This window comes from Danio rerio, chromosome 14 (assembly GCF_049306965.1).
Source record: "Danio rerio strain Tuebingen ecotype United States chromosome 14, GRCz12tu, whole genome shotgun sequence".
In the NCBI taxonomy this organism is placed as follows: domain Eukaryota; kingdom Metazoa; phylum Chordata; class Actinopteri; order Cypriniformes; family Danionidae; genus Danio; species Danio rerio.
Window position 1 is genome coordinate 9,114,640 of NC_133189.1, and position 18,064 is coordinate 9,132,703.

The 18,064-nt window shown below is 38.4% G+C and overlaps 1 protein-coding gene across 7 annotated transcripts in view; it reads left to right on the forward strand.

Annotated features, from left to right (window-relative positions):
• The window catches only part of vegfba (vascular endothelial growth factor Ba), a 69,064-nt gene extending 61,512 nt beyond the window's left edge, over positions 1 to 7,552 (forward strand). For 2 of the 7 annotated variants that reach the window (XM_005157162.6, XM_073922522.1), the window contains exon 8: positions 1,598 to 7,552. In XM_005157162.6, coding sequence (XP_005157219.3) covers positions 1,598 to 1,619 — 22 coding nt within the window. In that variant the 3' untranslated portion in view covers positions 1,620 to 7,552. The remainder of the gene's footprint in view (positions 1 to 1,597) is intronic. The other 5 variants (XR_012390205.1, XR_012390206.1, XR_012390207.1 and 2 more) reach the window with 5 other exon arrangements.
• The last annotated feature ends 10,512 nt before the right edge of the window (positions 7,553 to 18,064 follow it).

The following is an 18,064-nucleotide window of genomic DNA, read 5'->3' on the forward strand; positions in this document are numbered from 1 at the left end:
GCGCAGCGCGGAGCATCTTCGCCGGTTTGGACGTCGAGGAGAGTTGAAATCAAGTCAATGAGCTATGACGCGGTTTGGTCACAAGCGATTAAAATGAAGAGTCCACCACTTGAGAGGAGTTCAGAGAACACAGACCTGTGAACTTTGGTTGAAATTTGGGTGCCGAATTTTCAATTATTTACAATTTTTTCTTACATGAATATGCATTAAGTTACTGGCGAGTTACTGATGTGCATTAATGATATATATATATATTTATCTTTAAATAAGCGGGAATCTCATGCGACAATACAAAACAGTGCTGCTGCTTCCGAATATTTCAGACATATGGACACCCACAACCACATGCAACTTCGTCTTCCATTGTTAAATAAACTTAATAAGAAGTGTGCAACATTTTCACACTAGAAAGCATGATTTATGCAGGAATGTAACTGATATGCTGAACGGCCGTTTTAAATACGAGATTAATGTAGCGTATTTTGACGCTTTCGCTGCCGGAGATGAAGGCAGACAGCGTTCTAGCCAGGGCGGCCAGAAAGACCTTGGTCTCACCGCTTTCGGTGTGAATGCACAGTAAGTAGTTACTTGTTCCTACTGCTACAACAGCAGTACTGTGCTGTCATGGCAAAGCTTTAAAGATTACATCTCTTGACTTGTTCAATGTCCGTAAAATAACACAGTCAACAAAATGTGGTTATTTTATTGCCTTGCGATTTTTAAAATCAGTATAATATAAGCATTTCCCTTTTAGTCCCTTTAAACATCAGGGGTCGCCACAACAGAATGAACCGCCAACTATTTCAGCATATGTTTTACACAGCGAATGCCCTTCCAGCTGCAACCTAGTTCTGGGAAACATCCATACACACACATTCACACACACTCTGGCCAATTTAGTTTATTCAATTCACCTATAGCGCATGCTTTTGGACTGTGGGGGAACCAGAGCACCCTGAGGAAAACATACAAACACCACACAGAAATGCCAGCTGATCCTGCCGGGACTTGAATCAGCGACCTTCTTGCTGTGAGGTGACAGTGTTGACCACTGAGCCACCGTGTGACCATATTTTCAGTCAAATCAATTTAAATATAGCATTGGTGAGCACTCATTATAAAACTAGTACTCAAACCCATCATTTGAGTAATTGAGGAAAAAAAAAAACAACATCTGGGTTTTTTTTTTTAATTCAGGGTTTAATCTAAGCATTAGTTTGGATCATTTTAGGGTTTAGGCGACATGGTGGCTCAGTGGTCACCTCACAGCAAGCTTGCTGGTTCGAATCCCGGCTGGGCCAGTTGGCATTTCTGTGTAGAGTTTGCATGTTCCAGCTGGAGGTTGCAGCTGGAAGGGCATCCACTGTGTAAAACGTATGCTGGATAAATTGGCGGTTCATTCCACTGTGGCAGCCTCTGATTAATAAAGGGACTAAGCTGAAATTAATGTATTAATGAATTTTAGGGCTTTTAAAAGTGTACCAACCCAAAATCTCTGATCAGTATTGTACTTGAATGCTTTACAATGGTCACAATTATTTGTGAAAGACCTGAAATTATGACAGTTAACACGAGTAATCTCTTGATTCTCTTTCAGATGTGAAACCCAAAGTGAATAGCGAAGACAAGCCAGCCGTATAATCCACCGATCCAACTTTGAGGAGATTTAGTGAGGTCAAAGGTTTGCTTATTCTTTTGTCATGGACTCTGAAGTTTGGGTCCCGCCCAGAAAGAGGGTTCATCTTCTGGAATAAACCACAGCCCCACCCGTGGCTCATCACACACACACACACACACACACACACAAACACTATCACAGCAGTATTAGATGCATATACATTCAGTTTGCACTGTATCCCCCCAGCATGTGCTCAGAAAAGGAAGCTTTTTGCCACTACGATCATGATCTCCTTTAAGGGTTTGACACTGTGGACTCAATGGGTCAAGCGTACCATTGGAATATTCCGCGCTCAAGAGGTGGACCATTGAGCTTAACCAAAACAGATTGTGGGATTTTCTTCAGTTCAGTGTGATGCTGAAGTTGACAAGTGGGCCGGGAAACTCTCAAAGGGAAAACAGAGTGTGTTTTTTTTTTTACTTAAAGCCTCGAGTGGAGCGTTTTTGATGGGATGGATGTTGACAGACCTTTAATGTTGAGAGAACTCAAGTGTCTCTCTGCACAAATAGAACAGCTCATCCTGAGAACATCTCCTCTGACCCTGGGCTTGAGTTAAATGGATGGATGGGTCGATTAGACGGATGGACGGGTGTCTGTGTGGTCCGAGATGAGAATAATAAGGATCTGTGCGTCTATCCTAATTTATTCCTGGCCTCTATAAGTCCATAATGTGGCTTCACAGACTGTATCAATGAGTCTTTTTGTGTTTGTTTGATTTGCTTTTTTGTTCGGCGCCTTCCTTTTGGGAATTGAAAGCTTTTCCCACTGGCTAGCCAGTGAGAGGAATGCCAATAGTATAGAAACCTGGCTATATTCCATTGGTGCTCACCAAACACACGTCTTCTCTCTCCCACACCCCCTGATCACACTCAATTTTTCCTCTCTTCATTCCTTTCACTTCTAGTCTCATTTTTCCCCCATTCTTTCTCCCTCATGCGTACACATACAAATGCAAGCAGGTAAATATAAGCTTTTCTGTGTCGATACGGAAAGAAGAATTTATTTTATCTATCTTAGTCCTTTTGTAAAGAATACTAATGTTATTGTAGTCCGCTTTGTTTTAAGGAATGTTTCTTTGTTTGTCCCTGTTAATCCAACATTAGAATCCGGCTGGGTGGCCGACCAAATTCACAGTCTTTTCAGCTGTGTTTAATTCGAGAAGAGAGACTTTGGAAAAAGGGAAATGCCCCATTCTGTTGGTGATAAGTCAGTCTTAATCATCTCACGGGATCGGGATTGTGACGTATTTATTTTTTATATCGAGATGCATTTTGTATTATGCTTTGCCATGTTTCGTTTGGGACATTTAATCTGCTGCGCCTGAGATGATTGGAGCTTGGATGATGTAGCTGTTAAGTCAATGTTGAGGACCATGAAAGAATCACTTTTCCTTTTTCTTTTTACGGTGGTCAAATAACCAAACATTTCTTTCCACCTTATATGTAGCATTATTGACTGAAATATGATTTTCAAAAGCAAGGACCTGAGGCCGACCTCACTTTAGATGATTTCTCAGATTATTTTTGCTTAGTTACTATCTGCAATAATGTAAATTGTATCCTTTCACCCTCCAAACTACCTAGATATAGGATGTGTTGTCAGCATTCCTGAACTACTGATCTTTGTTAAAGTCACCATGAAATCATTTGCAACCCATTTCACTTCTGTAGTGGGATGCAGTTTGCGAAATACGTAGGAAAGCACTACATTTTTGTGTTGGGAAATGGTTTAGTGAAAAGTTTGTGTTCCAAAACCTGAATGTTGGCTTGCCTGAACCCGATATCTGAAGTAAAAATTCCAATTATTTTCCCCATAGGGAAGCTTTTAATAGTATCTGATTAACCTGTGAAGACGGAGCTGTTTTAGGATCCTGTTTTATTGTTATAAATCTACTCAATGTTGGTTTGATTAATAGCGTTCTAATGCTGTGTTCACACCAGACGCGGAACGCGCAGATAAATCGCGCTATAAATTGCCGCGTGAACATTTGAGGTTACTCGCTTCATTCGCGCGTCAAACCCTGCTTCATTCGCACATCAAACCCCGCTTCATTCGCACATCAAACCCTGCTTCATTCGCACGTCAAATCCGCTTCATTCTCATGTCAAATTCACTTCAGAACATACGCGGATTCACGTGATGGGCAGGGCTTCTGTCTGCCCGAAGACTCTAGCTTCATAGCTAAATGGCTAACATGGATTTTATGAAGAAAATATCAGTGTTTATGTGCTTTATGAAGACTGAAAAACAGCATCGATACATTTAGGGTCATGTCTGAGTCCACTACATCCTTTCAGAGGTGCATCCGGCTCTGTGAGCTCATTAACTCCTCCAGAAACTGTACCTGGATGATGGAGGCTTTCAGCGGTGCTTCTGACTGAGCCTGATTGGTTAACACCGCAGGATGTCTATTCGCGCGTTTGCATTGACTTAACATGTAAATCCCTCGCGCTTGACTCGCGTTCCGCGTCTGGTGTGAACACAGGATAATGCTGGTTCATTTTTCCTAAATTTTTTGTTATGAGTATTAAAAGTGTTTTAATACTTTAAACTTGAAAACAACTTTGACCACAAGAGGGCACATTTTTGCAATAAACAAAGATGTAGTTGGATGACGGCAGAGAGAGGAATCATGAGAGTTGTGGTCTTCATTAAAATATTCAAAGCTTAAAATAATAGTAATATGAAGCAGAGAGTGCTGAAGCAATTGCTAAAGAGAGTTGAGTAAATGCAGCATGAAAGCAGCTGAGCTTTTATTATGCCACCGTAGGCATGGAATGATAATTAGTTTCAAGGTTTACTGCGATTTAAAAAAGTCAAGGTTTTAAAACTGCAAAAATTTTCTGTTGTACAGTACCTTACATAAGGTACATGTACGTTTCTGTCTTTTTGAAACTAATGAAGACAGCAGAAGTCAATGATTCATTTGAATTATTTAGCCTGACATGTGTACTGCTCCAAAACATAATAAATGTTTCCAAATGTAAAAAAGTATTTTGTTTAATGGGGCAAAACGTTTTTTTTATTTATTTTTTTACCTCGAGATATACAAATAACTCATTATAGAGCAGGTAATACAATACCGTGATACCGTAATTTTTTATCCAAGGTTATCATACCATCAGAAACTCATACAGGCCCATGCCACAGTCGACTGCTTCTAGTTCTTCCTCTCGTGATGATGTGTTTAAGAAACAGCTCTGTTTTATCATACTAAATACATTTTAAGGTTCTGTTATAATGCAGTATAATAAAATGCACAACATATTAAAGCATATTGCTGTTTTTATCAAACTAAACTAGAAATTTGAGTGTATGATGTCATAATTATGCCAGCACATTACGGTTCATATCATTAGTTAAAATAGCTAAATTCTCTGAATTTGAACTTCCTTCGAAACATTCGGGGTAATGCAAGTACACAAGGGGGAGTACACAGATCGCATCTTTTGAAAACATCTTAACCTTTCAGAACCCAACAGGTGTCATGTTAGAAGAACCAACCAATCAGCCTCACACTTAGTATGGATTATACACATTTCAGTAATAACAATACTGATATTGGATGAAGGAATTTCTTTGCCTCGCATTTCCAATGCAGTTTTATGCTGCGTTCACACCTGACGCGGTCGAACACAAATGATTTACATCGTTTTTTTTTGTTTAGTTTAAAACTTTATTAATCCCTTTGGGGCAATTCATTTCGACATGGTGGTGCTTCACATATAGTATAACAATAATGACACACTTAACACAATAAACATCAACACTTAACAGCAAGTACAAAAAACAAATATTAGCCCATCGATTAACTACATTTATTACATAACCTAATTGCTTCAGGCACAAAATTAATTTATAACAATTTGTGGAACACCTTATTGTCCTTAGACGTCGACCAAGGGGCATCCACTCAAAATGTTTATTTAAGGGATGTGTTCTGTCTCCTAGAATTTTATGTGCCATCCTCAACACCTGCTGTTCGTAATAGTATGCAAGACTTCGCAGGGGAACTCCCAAAATCTTTAAACACAAATTAACGATGCCTTGAAGACGAATCTTGTTTTTTATGGACAGTGAAGAAAACCAACAAATAAAGGAAAATGACAAAATACTTTCAATAAATGAATTGTAAAAGGTCTTAAGAAGAACTTTCTCTACATTAACAGAGTTGAGTTTCCACAATAAAACATGTAAGTCAATGCAAGGATGCAAACAGACATTCTGTGGCGCGAATGATGTGATGACAAATCATTTGCGCATTTGACGCGCTTAATGCGTGAATCGTTTGAGTTGGAAAATCTGAACTTAAGCAGACATTCACGCCGTGTTAACCAGTTAGGAGCTTTCTCTTGTATAGGTGATTATGACATAGTGCCTGTTGTTGGTGTCCGAGGGGGAAATCCTATGCTGACACTAGAAAACAGCTAATCAAACTGGGCTCGGCTTAGTGTGAAGCACCACTAAAAGCCTCCATAATTCAGGTATAGTTTCTGGAGGAGTTGATCAACTCATAGATCTGGGTGCACCTCTGAAAGGATCTAGTGGACTCAAGACACGGCGCCGAACGAATATACGCTGTTTTTCAGCCTTCCTAAAGCACATAAGGCACAGCTACTATCTCAATAAAATCTATGTTAGTCTTGTTACATGTTATGTAAATCCATTTAGCAACAAAGCTAATGTCAGCAGGCGAACAGAAACCCTGCCCATGATGCGAATCTGCATCTATTGTGAAGTGAATTGTCGCGAGAATGAAGCGAGTAAACTCAAAATGTTCATGTGTCTTTTTACACACGAATAGTGCGATTTATTCGTGCATTACACGTCTGGTGTGAACACAGCATAAGACAATATATGAATGCCTTCTAAGTCATATAGACTAATTACCACAAACAAATGCAGAGCACCCAAACTCTGCAGCTCTTTTTAATTAAATATCAAAATAATACTTGTATCAGAGCTGCAGCAAGGGTTTGTCAATGGTGGTTTCTCAGACATGTCTTGTGCGTTTGATGGCTGCTTAGCAATGATAGATCCCACGGGAACACAAGCTTGAAAGTGTGTTGAAATTGGTGAAAATAGCTACATGCCTCACATTTCCTGCACAGTTTTAGACACAACATGTAAAGTTAGCAAAATATATAACAATGTCCTTTTGTTTTTTAGATATGTTATTTTAAAAAATAATTACAAAGAGTGCCTTTAAGTTTTTTTTTTTACCTTTATGGAAAAAAAGCTCTGCCGCAAAAGTGGATGTGCACTAATGCACTGTTCAGCTGTTTGATTATTGGATATTAGTGACATGATCAACGCAAAAGGAAAGTCATCTTTTTTTTTAATCTTTTTTTTTCTAAAGGAAGACATGCACGTACAAGACTGTGAATGCGATCTTAATAGTAAATGGGTCTGATTTTGATTTCATGTTGACTTTAAGGTCTTCTCTGTGTAAACTGGTCAATATGTTGTCCTGTTTCCTCGTCTATGACTGGCTTTCCTTCAGATCTAACGCTGCTGTGAAATGTTCCGTGTGAAATCTCCTGTGCTCTAAACGTAGCAGATTCTCTCTCTATCTCTCAACAGTAACATGTATCAACTACCTCTGTGTCTGTACAGTTAACGTAACCATCACAGTAAAAACATAGAACCATGAAAATATATCAAATCAAAAATACACAATATGAATGTACTGACAGAACTTCAGTGTTTCCGTTTCTCTTCTGTGTAAAGATAATCCCAGAATCCTGTCGTTACGTAGACCCGTACCTGTCTCATGTGTATCCAGGACCTGACAGAACCCAATCTGTACCGCAGTCTGTACACAGTATAAGCTTTGAGTGTTTGAACGTAATTATTAATAATGGTTATTGCTGCTATACCATCTGTGCCCGATTCTCATATGTGTGAACGTGTGTGTGTGCGTGTATATTTGTTACAGAGAGCCATAATCTGCTCTGCTTTATGTCTACAGTGTGAATAAACGTACAGTAGGTCTGATCACACATACAGTATATATATATATATATATATATATATATATATATATATATATATATATATATATATATATATATATATATATATAAACACACAACAGCCATAAAGCCATGTGCTATATATTAATATAAATAAAGTGCAATGTCTTATTTTTGAGATAGATCTGTGATGATTTGGTAATTCTGAAACATTTACTACATTTTTAGGAGTACTACAGTATTGTTGGACAAAAAACTTGTCAGAAGATTATAATAATACTGATGTTATCACTAGTCTGTCACAAACAACGCTAGTCACTCACTGCTTCAGATATCTTACAACCCCAAAAAGTTGAGAGTATGGAAAACGCAAATAAAAAAAGAAAGTAGTGCTTTCGAAATTTACTTTGACTTGTATTTCATTGCAGGCAATACAACAAACATTATTTATTGTGTTCCTCAGGATTTTAATTTCTTTTTTTGTGTGTTTTTTTTTTTTAATAAACGTATTCGAATTTTGGTTCTTACAACACATTTAAAAAAAAGTTGGAACTGTAAAGCATTTGCCATTTTGTAATGTTGTCATTCATTTTGACAACACGTTTAGGTACTGAAGACACCAAGTGATAAAAGTGTTTCGATGTAAATTTGTCCCACTCTACCTGCAAACAAGTCTTAAGGTGGGCAACAGTACTGGGTCTTCGCTGTTGCATTTTGTGCTTCAAAATGCACCACACATTCTATATTGGAGACAGGTCGGGACTGCATGCAGGCCAGTCAAGTACCTGCATTTTCCTTACAGCCAGGACTTTGTAATGTGTGCAGAATGTGGTTTTGTATAGTGTTGTTTAAAAAAAATATGCATCCCTGTAAAAGAAGGCAGCATATTGTGCCATCAAAGAAGTTCAAGGTAGCTTTGCGAAGGCCACTGACAGACCCGCACTTTTGGACTCATTGCTGGTAACAGTCTGGATTATCCTTTTCTTCTTTGTTCAGAGTCCACTTCTCCCAAAAAAAAAATACCAGAAATACTGATTCATTAGACCACAGTACATGTCCACTGTGTAATGGTCCATCCAGATGCCTCAGAGCCCAGAGAAGTTAACGCTTCTGGACACTGTTAACATAGGGCTTCCTTTTGGCACAATCCAGTTTTAACTGATACCTTTGGATTTAACTAAGTATTGTGGTATTTGACAAAGGTTTGCCAAAGTAGTCCTGAGGCCATGTGGTGATATCACTTCTAGATGAATGATAATCGGGATGAGTGAAAGAGGAATAAGGATCCGGAGATCAAGTTGTTGTCCTTGTCCTTTATTTGTTGGCAAACTGGCGATCCTCGGCCCACTCAGCAAATTCATCAGTGCTAAATTCTCGGTGTTAAAGCATTTCAGAGTAAAGTGTTGACATTACAGAGTTATATTTTGATAAATTAACACAGAGTTCAAAGCTGAATTGATCCAGTGTAAAATCATGGAGTTACAACTAACCAAGTGTTGACGGTGTTATTTCCAACATCCGGGAATACATTTGACCAAAAATCTAAATGGAACATAAAAGTCATGCCATTTTTCAGATCTTTTAATGTTTGATTTGTAAAAAGTGTACATTTTCAAGTGCTGGCTGTCAAGTGTTAACATGTTTTGTTTTGTTTTTATAAAATGATTGATAACATAGTCATATTTGTATATTGTTTTCCTCCATTCTTGGAAAATTGTCTTGTGTAAGTTATTTTAACATCAATCATGAGTATTGTAATTTTTGCTAGGTAGCCTAGAGTTGTAGAATTTTCATTCTTTCCATAGAGTCAGGGAACAATCAACTCCCAGTAGTGTGGATCAGAGTTATTTTTAACTCGATACAGTGTAAATATAACTCATGTATAGTGTTATACAAGTAACTCTCTTAAGAGTGTTGCTTTAACTCTGAAAATATTGGGACAGAATGTTCACTCATTCTGTGGTCCTAAAGGACTAGAACTTTCGTAGATGCTGCTTGTGTACCAAATCATAATTACAATCACTTGTTGACATCACCTGCTTCAAATCACATCATTATTAAAGCATTTTATGCTGTGGTCACACAGAGATTGTGAGAGATTCGCAGCAAATTGCAAAACTTGCCGCACAACCTTGTGATTCCGGTCTGATGCATTTGCGTGCGTATGAATGGAAGTCTACAGGGAGAAAAGTGCAGTGTGACCGCAGCTTTACTTGATTACTAGCCCTAAACTTCTCCTGTCCCAGCTTTTTTTTAAATGTGTTGCAACAACTGAAATTGGAATACATGTTTCTGCAAAAGTCATGAGGAACAAATTAAATAATGTTTGTTGTATTGTCTGAATGTCAAAGTATATTTAGAAATCATTACTTCCTTTTTTATTTGCGTTGTCTATACTTTCCCTACTTTTTCTGATTCTGGGTTTTTTATACAATGATTCAGAAACAAACAACTCTTTTAGTCTTTTAGGATAATTATATTACAAGATAAAACTCAAAAGTAAATGTTATGAGAATCTGCTATTGAGGTAAAGTTGGTTTTATATTCGCACATTCTCCTTAATAATATATTTTCAGAAAAGAATGATTTGCAAATTAATTTATACAGAGAAATCATATTGTCATCCAACGACTATAAAAGTACAACATTGTTCACAGTCAATTAAATAGTGCTAATGTTGTTTTGAAGCACTTGCATGCTATTTAAGACCCAATATTCAAAGTAACGTTATGGCTTGTTTCCACTGAGTGGTAAGGTACGATTCGGTTCAGTACGCTTTTATGGCCGTTTCCACTGTCAAAGGGTATCTAAAAGCTAGATGCGCAGCTGAACGCTATTGGTTTACAGAGAAACGTCACTCACGCATACACAAGCAGAAGAATAAAAAAAGAAACCACTATTTTTAAATACACAGCCGAGACATTACTTTGTAATACTATATCCATATAATAACAAGCCATGGTCGACCTGAGCTCAAACAAAGCTTGTCATTTTCCTGATGTACATTCACAAATCCAAGAAAAAATAAATCTGCCTTGTCCTGTTTTTGCTTTACAAGGACGTCTAAAAGTGTGAGCGGTTTCACTTTCACCAGAGACCACACTTGCGTGTCTATATTTGAATTAATGAACTTCTTAACCTGATTATAATAATATCGCAGACGTTACAGTATTTCGCGCTGTCATTGATCTGCAGTTATAATCAAATCCTGTTGATAGAAAGATTAGCAATGAACATTTATACTCAAGTATTTATGTGTACGAAGCATGTGTTTTGTGAGAAGTGCTTCTCATATGATATGTGAACGACACATACAGGTTTACTGTAGACATTTCCTCAAACAAGAATGACGTTGACTGAAACTTTTCTTATACCCTTGGTACCCTTTAAGCCAGGGGTGTCCAAACTCAGTCCTGGAGGGCCGGGAAAATTTAGTTCCAACCCCAATCAGACACACCTGAGCTAGCTAATCAAGCTCTAACTAGGCTTTCTAGAAACATCCTTGCAGCTGTGTTGATGCAAGTTGGAGTTAAAACCTCCAGGACACCGGCCCTCCAGGACCGAGTTTGGACACCCCTGCTTTAGGCAGTGGAAACGCAAGCCTGATAAAGGTGACCCTTACCAACCCGTACTGTACCAGTAAGTGGAAACGGGCCATTAGAGTGGGATCATGTCACAAGTTGTCACTGTTCTTAATGAACGAATGTGCAAATATAAACCAACTTCACCTGAATTTAGTGAATCAGCTAACAGAGTATGAACATTGCCCTAAAAATCACATTTACAATGCAAAAGCAGGCTTAACCGTCATAAGAACATGCCTTGTTTTCTAAGTGCAATTCAATCTACTATGTTTCGTCGACGAACACGTAACTTGACTTGAAGAAGACCTTGACTTTGGGGTATGTAAATACCATAGTATATTAAAATGCAGTAACACTTTACAATAAGGTTCATTAGTTAATGCATTTACTAACATGAACTTATCATGAATAACCCATGTACAGCATTTATTAATCTTAATTGAACATTTACTAATGCATTATTAACATGCAAGTCCATGCTTGTTAACATTAGTTAATGCACCATGAGTTAACATGAACTAACAATGAACTACTGTATTTTCATTAACTAATGTTAACTAACATGACCAAATACAGCAGTAAATGTATTCTTCATTGTTTGTTCATGTTAGTAAATGCATTAATTAACATTAACTAATGAACCTTATTGTAAAGTGTGACCTAAATGCTAATCTTTCAGTACCATAGTATATATTCATATCAAACCATCAGATGCCATCATAAACAGAGGTTTTTTTTCTGTGGGTTATGCAAATTTTGCTTTGTTTTAACCTCAATTCAGCCTCCTTGTATTCAGTCGTCCAGCTCTCCCTCTCTCATCTTGCCGTTTATCGCTAATGAAAGACAAACATTGTGATAATTATCACCTGGGACTGGGAGTCTTGTGCTGGGCTGCCAGTGCTGTGATGATGTGAACAATAATATTATCCTTCCCTCCTCTGACCTGACTGTTGCTGAGTCAGACACACACACACACACACACACTTACAGTACATACACACTCGTCAGAAGGCTGCTCGTTGCTAATGCTAATGGCTCCCATCCAGCGCCTGTGGAACAACAAAGACTTTACCCTACCTGAAATCTCCAGTTTGCTGATTCACCGAGTCTTGTTTAGTTGTGCCTTTGTGTTTTCTAGATGTTTAGCAAGCGTGATCCCAGCAGCCACACAATGCCATAAAGCATTCATAGTACGTTAGATATAGGTCATGACATCAGGAACCAGTTTTTCAAAAGTAATCAAATTTTGGATTACGGATTGGATCAAATCTTGAAAATGGGTTTTTTAAAAGAAAAAAAACGGATTACATAATCGGATTAGATCACGTAATCGAATCTTGGTTTTGTTCCGGATCAAACCTTTAGTTTGGGTTTTTCAGATCTTTTATGTAGGATTTGGATCACTTTGATCCAAAAAATCTGGATTAAACTGATCCCCTCAGAAGGGTGGAGTTAGCATGGATTTCATGCCCAAAACGTAATGAAAACTTAAAAAATTTATCAAATAATACTATATTTGCATCATGCAGTATCTTACAAGATATACTATTAATTCATAAGGTTTTAATTGTATTTGTTCATCCGTCAGGCTACAGTGATTAGGTAAGCTTTTATGTATTCAGCTTTTCAGTATAGGCCTACAGCTAAGTAGAAAGAGTTTGGCCTCATAAAATAATCTCCTAAACAGCTTTTCATTTTAATCTATTTTAATTGAACTTTTTAATCAGTTATTATAATAATTTTACTACTGTTGTTATTATATGGCATATAGAAAATATTATGTTTAAAAAATATATCTATTGCTATTACATTTATATTTTTTTATTTATTCATCTGAAACATTCAATATGATATATTTAGATTTTAAATATATTTTTGATCATGATAATGACAATGATTATGATTGTGTAGTATTACATTTACATATTATATCTATTATATTTAAGAGTATATTTAAAATCCTATAATAATTTTAGAATTATAGTTACATTTAATATAGTTTGGACTGAAATATTATTTAGAATAAATAACATAAAATAAGTTAAATTATTTTGGGTGTCGAAACTGAAGCTTATTTTATTATCTTTTTAAAATGTATTTTATTAATATGATTACTAAATTATGGAATGTAATGACGGGAACAGTGGCGCAGTAGGTAGTGCTGTGTCACCTCACAGCAAGAAGGTCGCTGGGTCGCTGGTTCGAGACTCGGCTTAGTTGGCGTTTCTATGTGGAGTTTGCATGTTCTCCCTGCGTTCGCGTGGGTTTCCTCTGGGTGCTCTGGTTTCCCCCACAGTCCAAAGACATGCGGTACAGGTGGGTAAGTTAAAATGTCCATAGTGTATGAGTATGTGTGTGGATGTTTCCCAGAGATGGGTTGCGGCTGGAAGGGCATCCGCTGCATAAAAACTTGCTGAATAAGTTGGCGGTTCATTCCGCTGTGGCGACCCTGGATTAATAAAGGGACTAATCCGACAAGAAAATGAATGAATAAATGTAATGACAAAAACACATTTTATATATATAAATATATATATATTTAATTTTTTTTTTAATTTTTAAAATTATGTAATCAGGTCTGGAGTCTTTTCATGAGACACGTTAAGTGAATTATTTCACCTAATACCCAGCATGTTCTATCATATTATAGACTGAAATAAGGGGTTTTTACTGTCCTGTGCTTGCTGACAGTTTTGTAAAGGTCAGATTTTATCACGCTGTGCGACAGCGGTGCTTTTATTCACTGTCTGCTCTCCTCATCGCTCTCAAATGGGATTCTGCATTAATAGAGATCCAGACATCAGATTACAGTGACATTATTAAAACTAAAATACTTCAACAACGCTTCACCTGCAAAGAAGAGCCAGAGCCGCTGCACAGACTGTTCTCATATAAATATTTCATAGCATGTTTCATGACTGTGCTTGATGCAAGGTGTGTGTGTGTGTGTTTGTGTGTGTGTGTGTGTGTGTGTGTGTGTGTGTGCGCGCCTATGGATTTATGTCTGTGTGTGTTTGAGTGTGCTTTGCTCCAAGACTGCAACCATGTTCTGAATATTAAGGGGGAGACCAACTTGATTTATAAATTATAAATAAATAGTAAAGGAAACAGTGCAGGAAATTCTAGGTTCAATTATAGTCGGGAACATAATTATTTTTGTAGGTTCTTTACATGCTATTACAGTCCAACTAGTTTAATTAGTCTCTCACAAGACATCACTCTTGTCTCACTAATCTCTCACAGACATCACTAGTTTCACACAAGACATCACTAGTCTCTCACAGACATCACAAGTCTCTCACAGACATTACTAGTTTCACACAAGACATCACTAGTCTCTCACAGACATCACAAGTCTCTCACAGACATTTCTAGTTTCACACAAGACATCACTAGTCTCTCACAGACATCACAAGTCTCTCACAGACATTACTAGTTTCACACAAGACATCACTAGTCTCTCACAGACATCACAAGTCTCTCACAGACATTACTAGTTTCACACAAGACATCACTAGTCTCTCACAGACATCACAAGTCTCTCACAGACATTTCTAGTTTCACACAAGACATCACTAGTCTCTCACAGACATCACAAGTCTCTCACAGACATTACTAGTTTCACACAAGACATCACTAGTCTCTCACAGACATCACTAGTCTCTCATAGACATCACTATTCTCTCACTAGTCATCACAGACATCACTAGTCGCGCACTGGTTACTAAAACATCATTAGTCTCTTACAGACATCACTAGTCTTTCAGTATTCACTCAAAGACATCACTAGTCTCTCACAGATATCACTAGTCTCTCACAGACATCACTAGTCACTCAAAGACATCACTAGTCACTCAAAGACATCACTAGTCTCTCACAGACATCACTAGTCACTCACTAGTCTCAAAGACATCACTAGTCTCTCACTATTCTCTCAAAGACATCACTAGTCTTTCACTAGTCTCTCAAAAACATCACTAGTCTCTCACTAGTCTCTCAAAGACATCACTAGTCTCTCAGACATCACTAGTCACTCACTAGTCTCTCAAAGACATCACTAGACTCTCACTAGTCTCTCAAAGACATCACTAGTCTCTCACTAGTCTCTCAAAGACATCACTAGTCTCTCACTAGTCTCTCAAAGACATCACTAGTCTCTCACAGACATCACTAGTCACTCACTAGTCTCTCAAAGACATCACTAGACTCTCACTAGTCTCTCAAAAACATCACTAGACTCTCACTAGTCTCTCAAAGACATCACTAGTCTCTCACAGACATCACTAGTCACTCACTAGTCTCTCAAAGACATCACTAGACTCTCACTAGTCTCTCAAAGACATCACTAGTCTCTCACAGACATCACTAGGATCTCATAGACATCACTAGTCTCTCACTAGTCTCTCAAAGACATCACTAGACTCTCACTAGTTACTCAAATACATTACTAGTCTCTCACAGACATCACTAGTCTCTCAAATACATCACTAGTCTTTCACTAGTTACTCAAAGACATCACTAGTCTCACACAAGACATCACAAGTCTCTCAAAGGCATTGTTAGTCTCTCACAGACCTCACAAGTCTTTCACTAGTCTCTCACAGACATCACTAGTCTCTCACTAGTAACTCAGACATCACTAGTCTTTCACATACATCACTAGTCTCTCAGTAGTCTCTCACAGACTTCACTATTCTCTCATAGACATCACTAGTATCTTACAGACATCACTAGTCTCTCACTAGTCACTCAAAGACATCACTAGTCTCTCACTAGTCACTCAGACATCACTAGTCTCCCACAGACATCATTAGTCACTCAAAGACATCACTAGTCTCTCACTAGTCTATCAAAGACATCACAAGTCTCTCACTGGTCTCTCGCAGACATCACTGTTCTCTCACAGATGTCACTAGTCACTCAAAGACATCACTAGTCTCTCACTAGTCTCTCACAAACATAATTTGTGGAAAGGTGTGTAAGAATCATCAGGGTCTAAAAATCCATCAGGATTCCAGAATGAAATGTTTGGAGCAGACGAGTAAGGTGCAAAGCACAGGTCCTGAACCTTGTAAGACCCAAGAGGAGCCCGGCCTTGAGGTAACTCAGAGCCAAGTCCCTACAAGTACCAGAATCTCCAAATCCCAGCAGAGTAGTTTTCCAGCGAATTAAGTGGCCCCAAGCCAGCAAATGAATTGAGTAGCTGCAGTTTGATAAGGATGAGTCCAACATCATTCAAGCCAAAGGATACTGACAGCCGACTCAAAACAATGACTACCATCATCTTCAGCTATGCCTTAGAAAGATTCAGACCTTGGTTAACCAGGTCTTTGGCAAGGAAAAACATCATCTGCTCCAGGAAGTTTCATGCAGATGTGAAGGAAGAGCGAGTGAGCAGGGCGGTGGGACTCCAGCAGCAGGGAGAGTAGACAAGGTAGGAGAATATATTGTATTGCAAGAGCACCTGGGCAAACATCTTACATGCAGATTATCTCTAGGTCTGTTTCCTGGTACAAGCGGTCTATGACTTCCTGCAAACCCCGTCAAACCTGTCTGGGGGAAGAGTGAGACACTTTCCTGCCTTCTTTACTCTGTAGGTAGCTCTTTAAAAAGTCTTTTCAGCAGCTGCCCAAAGATTCTGGCTGATGGACGCTATCAAGCAAGTACCATCATGCTCCAAAGAAGACAGTCCACTTCATTAAAGTTGGAGAGAAACCAGAGGAGCATACTGAGGAAGCTAATGACAGAAAGCGTGGTAAATACCAGGAACTTGTGAGGAGTGCAGGGAGAGAGGCTGGAGACCATATGACCATAGAAGTTGGCTATAGAGCAAGGGTGGGCAAACTCAGTCCTGGAGGGCCGGTGTCTTGCACAGTTTAGCTCCAACTCTAATCAAACACACCTGCTTATAAATTTCTAGTGATCTTGAAGACAATGATTGGCTTATTCAGGTATGTTTGATTAATGTTGGAGCTAGACTGTGCAGGACACCGGCCCTCCAGGACCAAGTTTGCCAACTCCTGCTGTAAAGGCTTTGCAGGACGTTCACTTTTACAAGGTTTTCAGTCGTTTGGACGTTACAGGGGTGGAAAATGAACCGATTGTTTTGGCGTGGATTCAAGCGCGATTGCTGGATTCACATATGCTAAACGAACCACGCTAACTGGGGAAAAGAGACAGGTTCCGAAACAAAAGTCTAGGTGTGAAAGCATTCTCAGAGACATCATTAGTCTCCCACAGTTATAACTAGTCTCTCACAGGACATCAATTGGCTCTCATTGCTCTGCTCACCAAGGATTTTCCAGTCAGATTTACATCAGGACTCTGGGCTGTCATTTCATTATTTCAGAGTTTTTAACTTCAGTGAACTGTTTTACCTGTTTTTGGCATATTTTCCTGCACAAGAATTGATGGTTTCTGATTAGTCAGTCATTTTGACATTGATGAGTTCACTTGGAAGGCTGAACCAGAGCTAAAAATACTGATTTTAAACATTTATATCAACTTTATAAGGGTGTTGTGTAATAGCAACAATTTCAAGTATTGGGGAGACAGTCGGGGCATTTCTAATTCTTTGTGCTTTGTGATGGTTGTGGCCCTGTTTGGTACAGTGTGTGCAGACTCATTTTGAGGCTGATGCTGGCCTACCTGTCTGTCAGGGCTCAGCGCCAGGACTAAATTTAGCAGCCGCCTGCAAGATTACGAAAAACGGGGAGAGAGAGAAAAATCGAGAGTGACTCATCCGTCCAGAAGATGGAATACATTTCTGTGCCGTCTTTCGCTCCCTTCCTCCCTCTCTCTCTTCTTGTAGGAATTATAGAAATGAT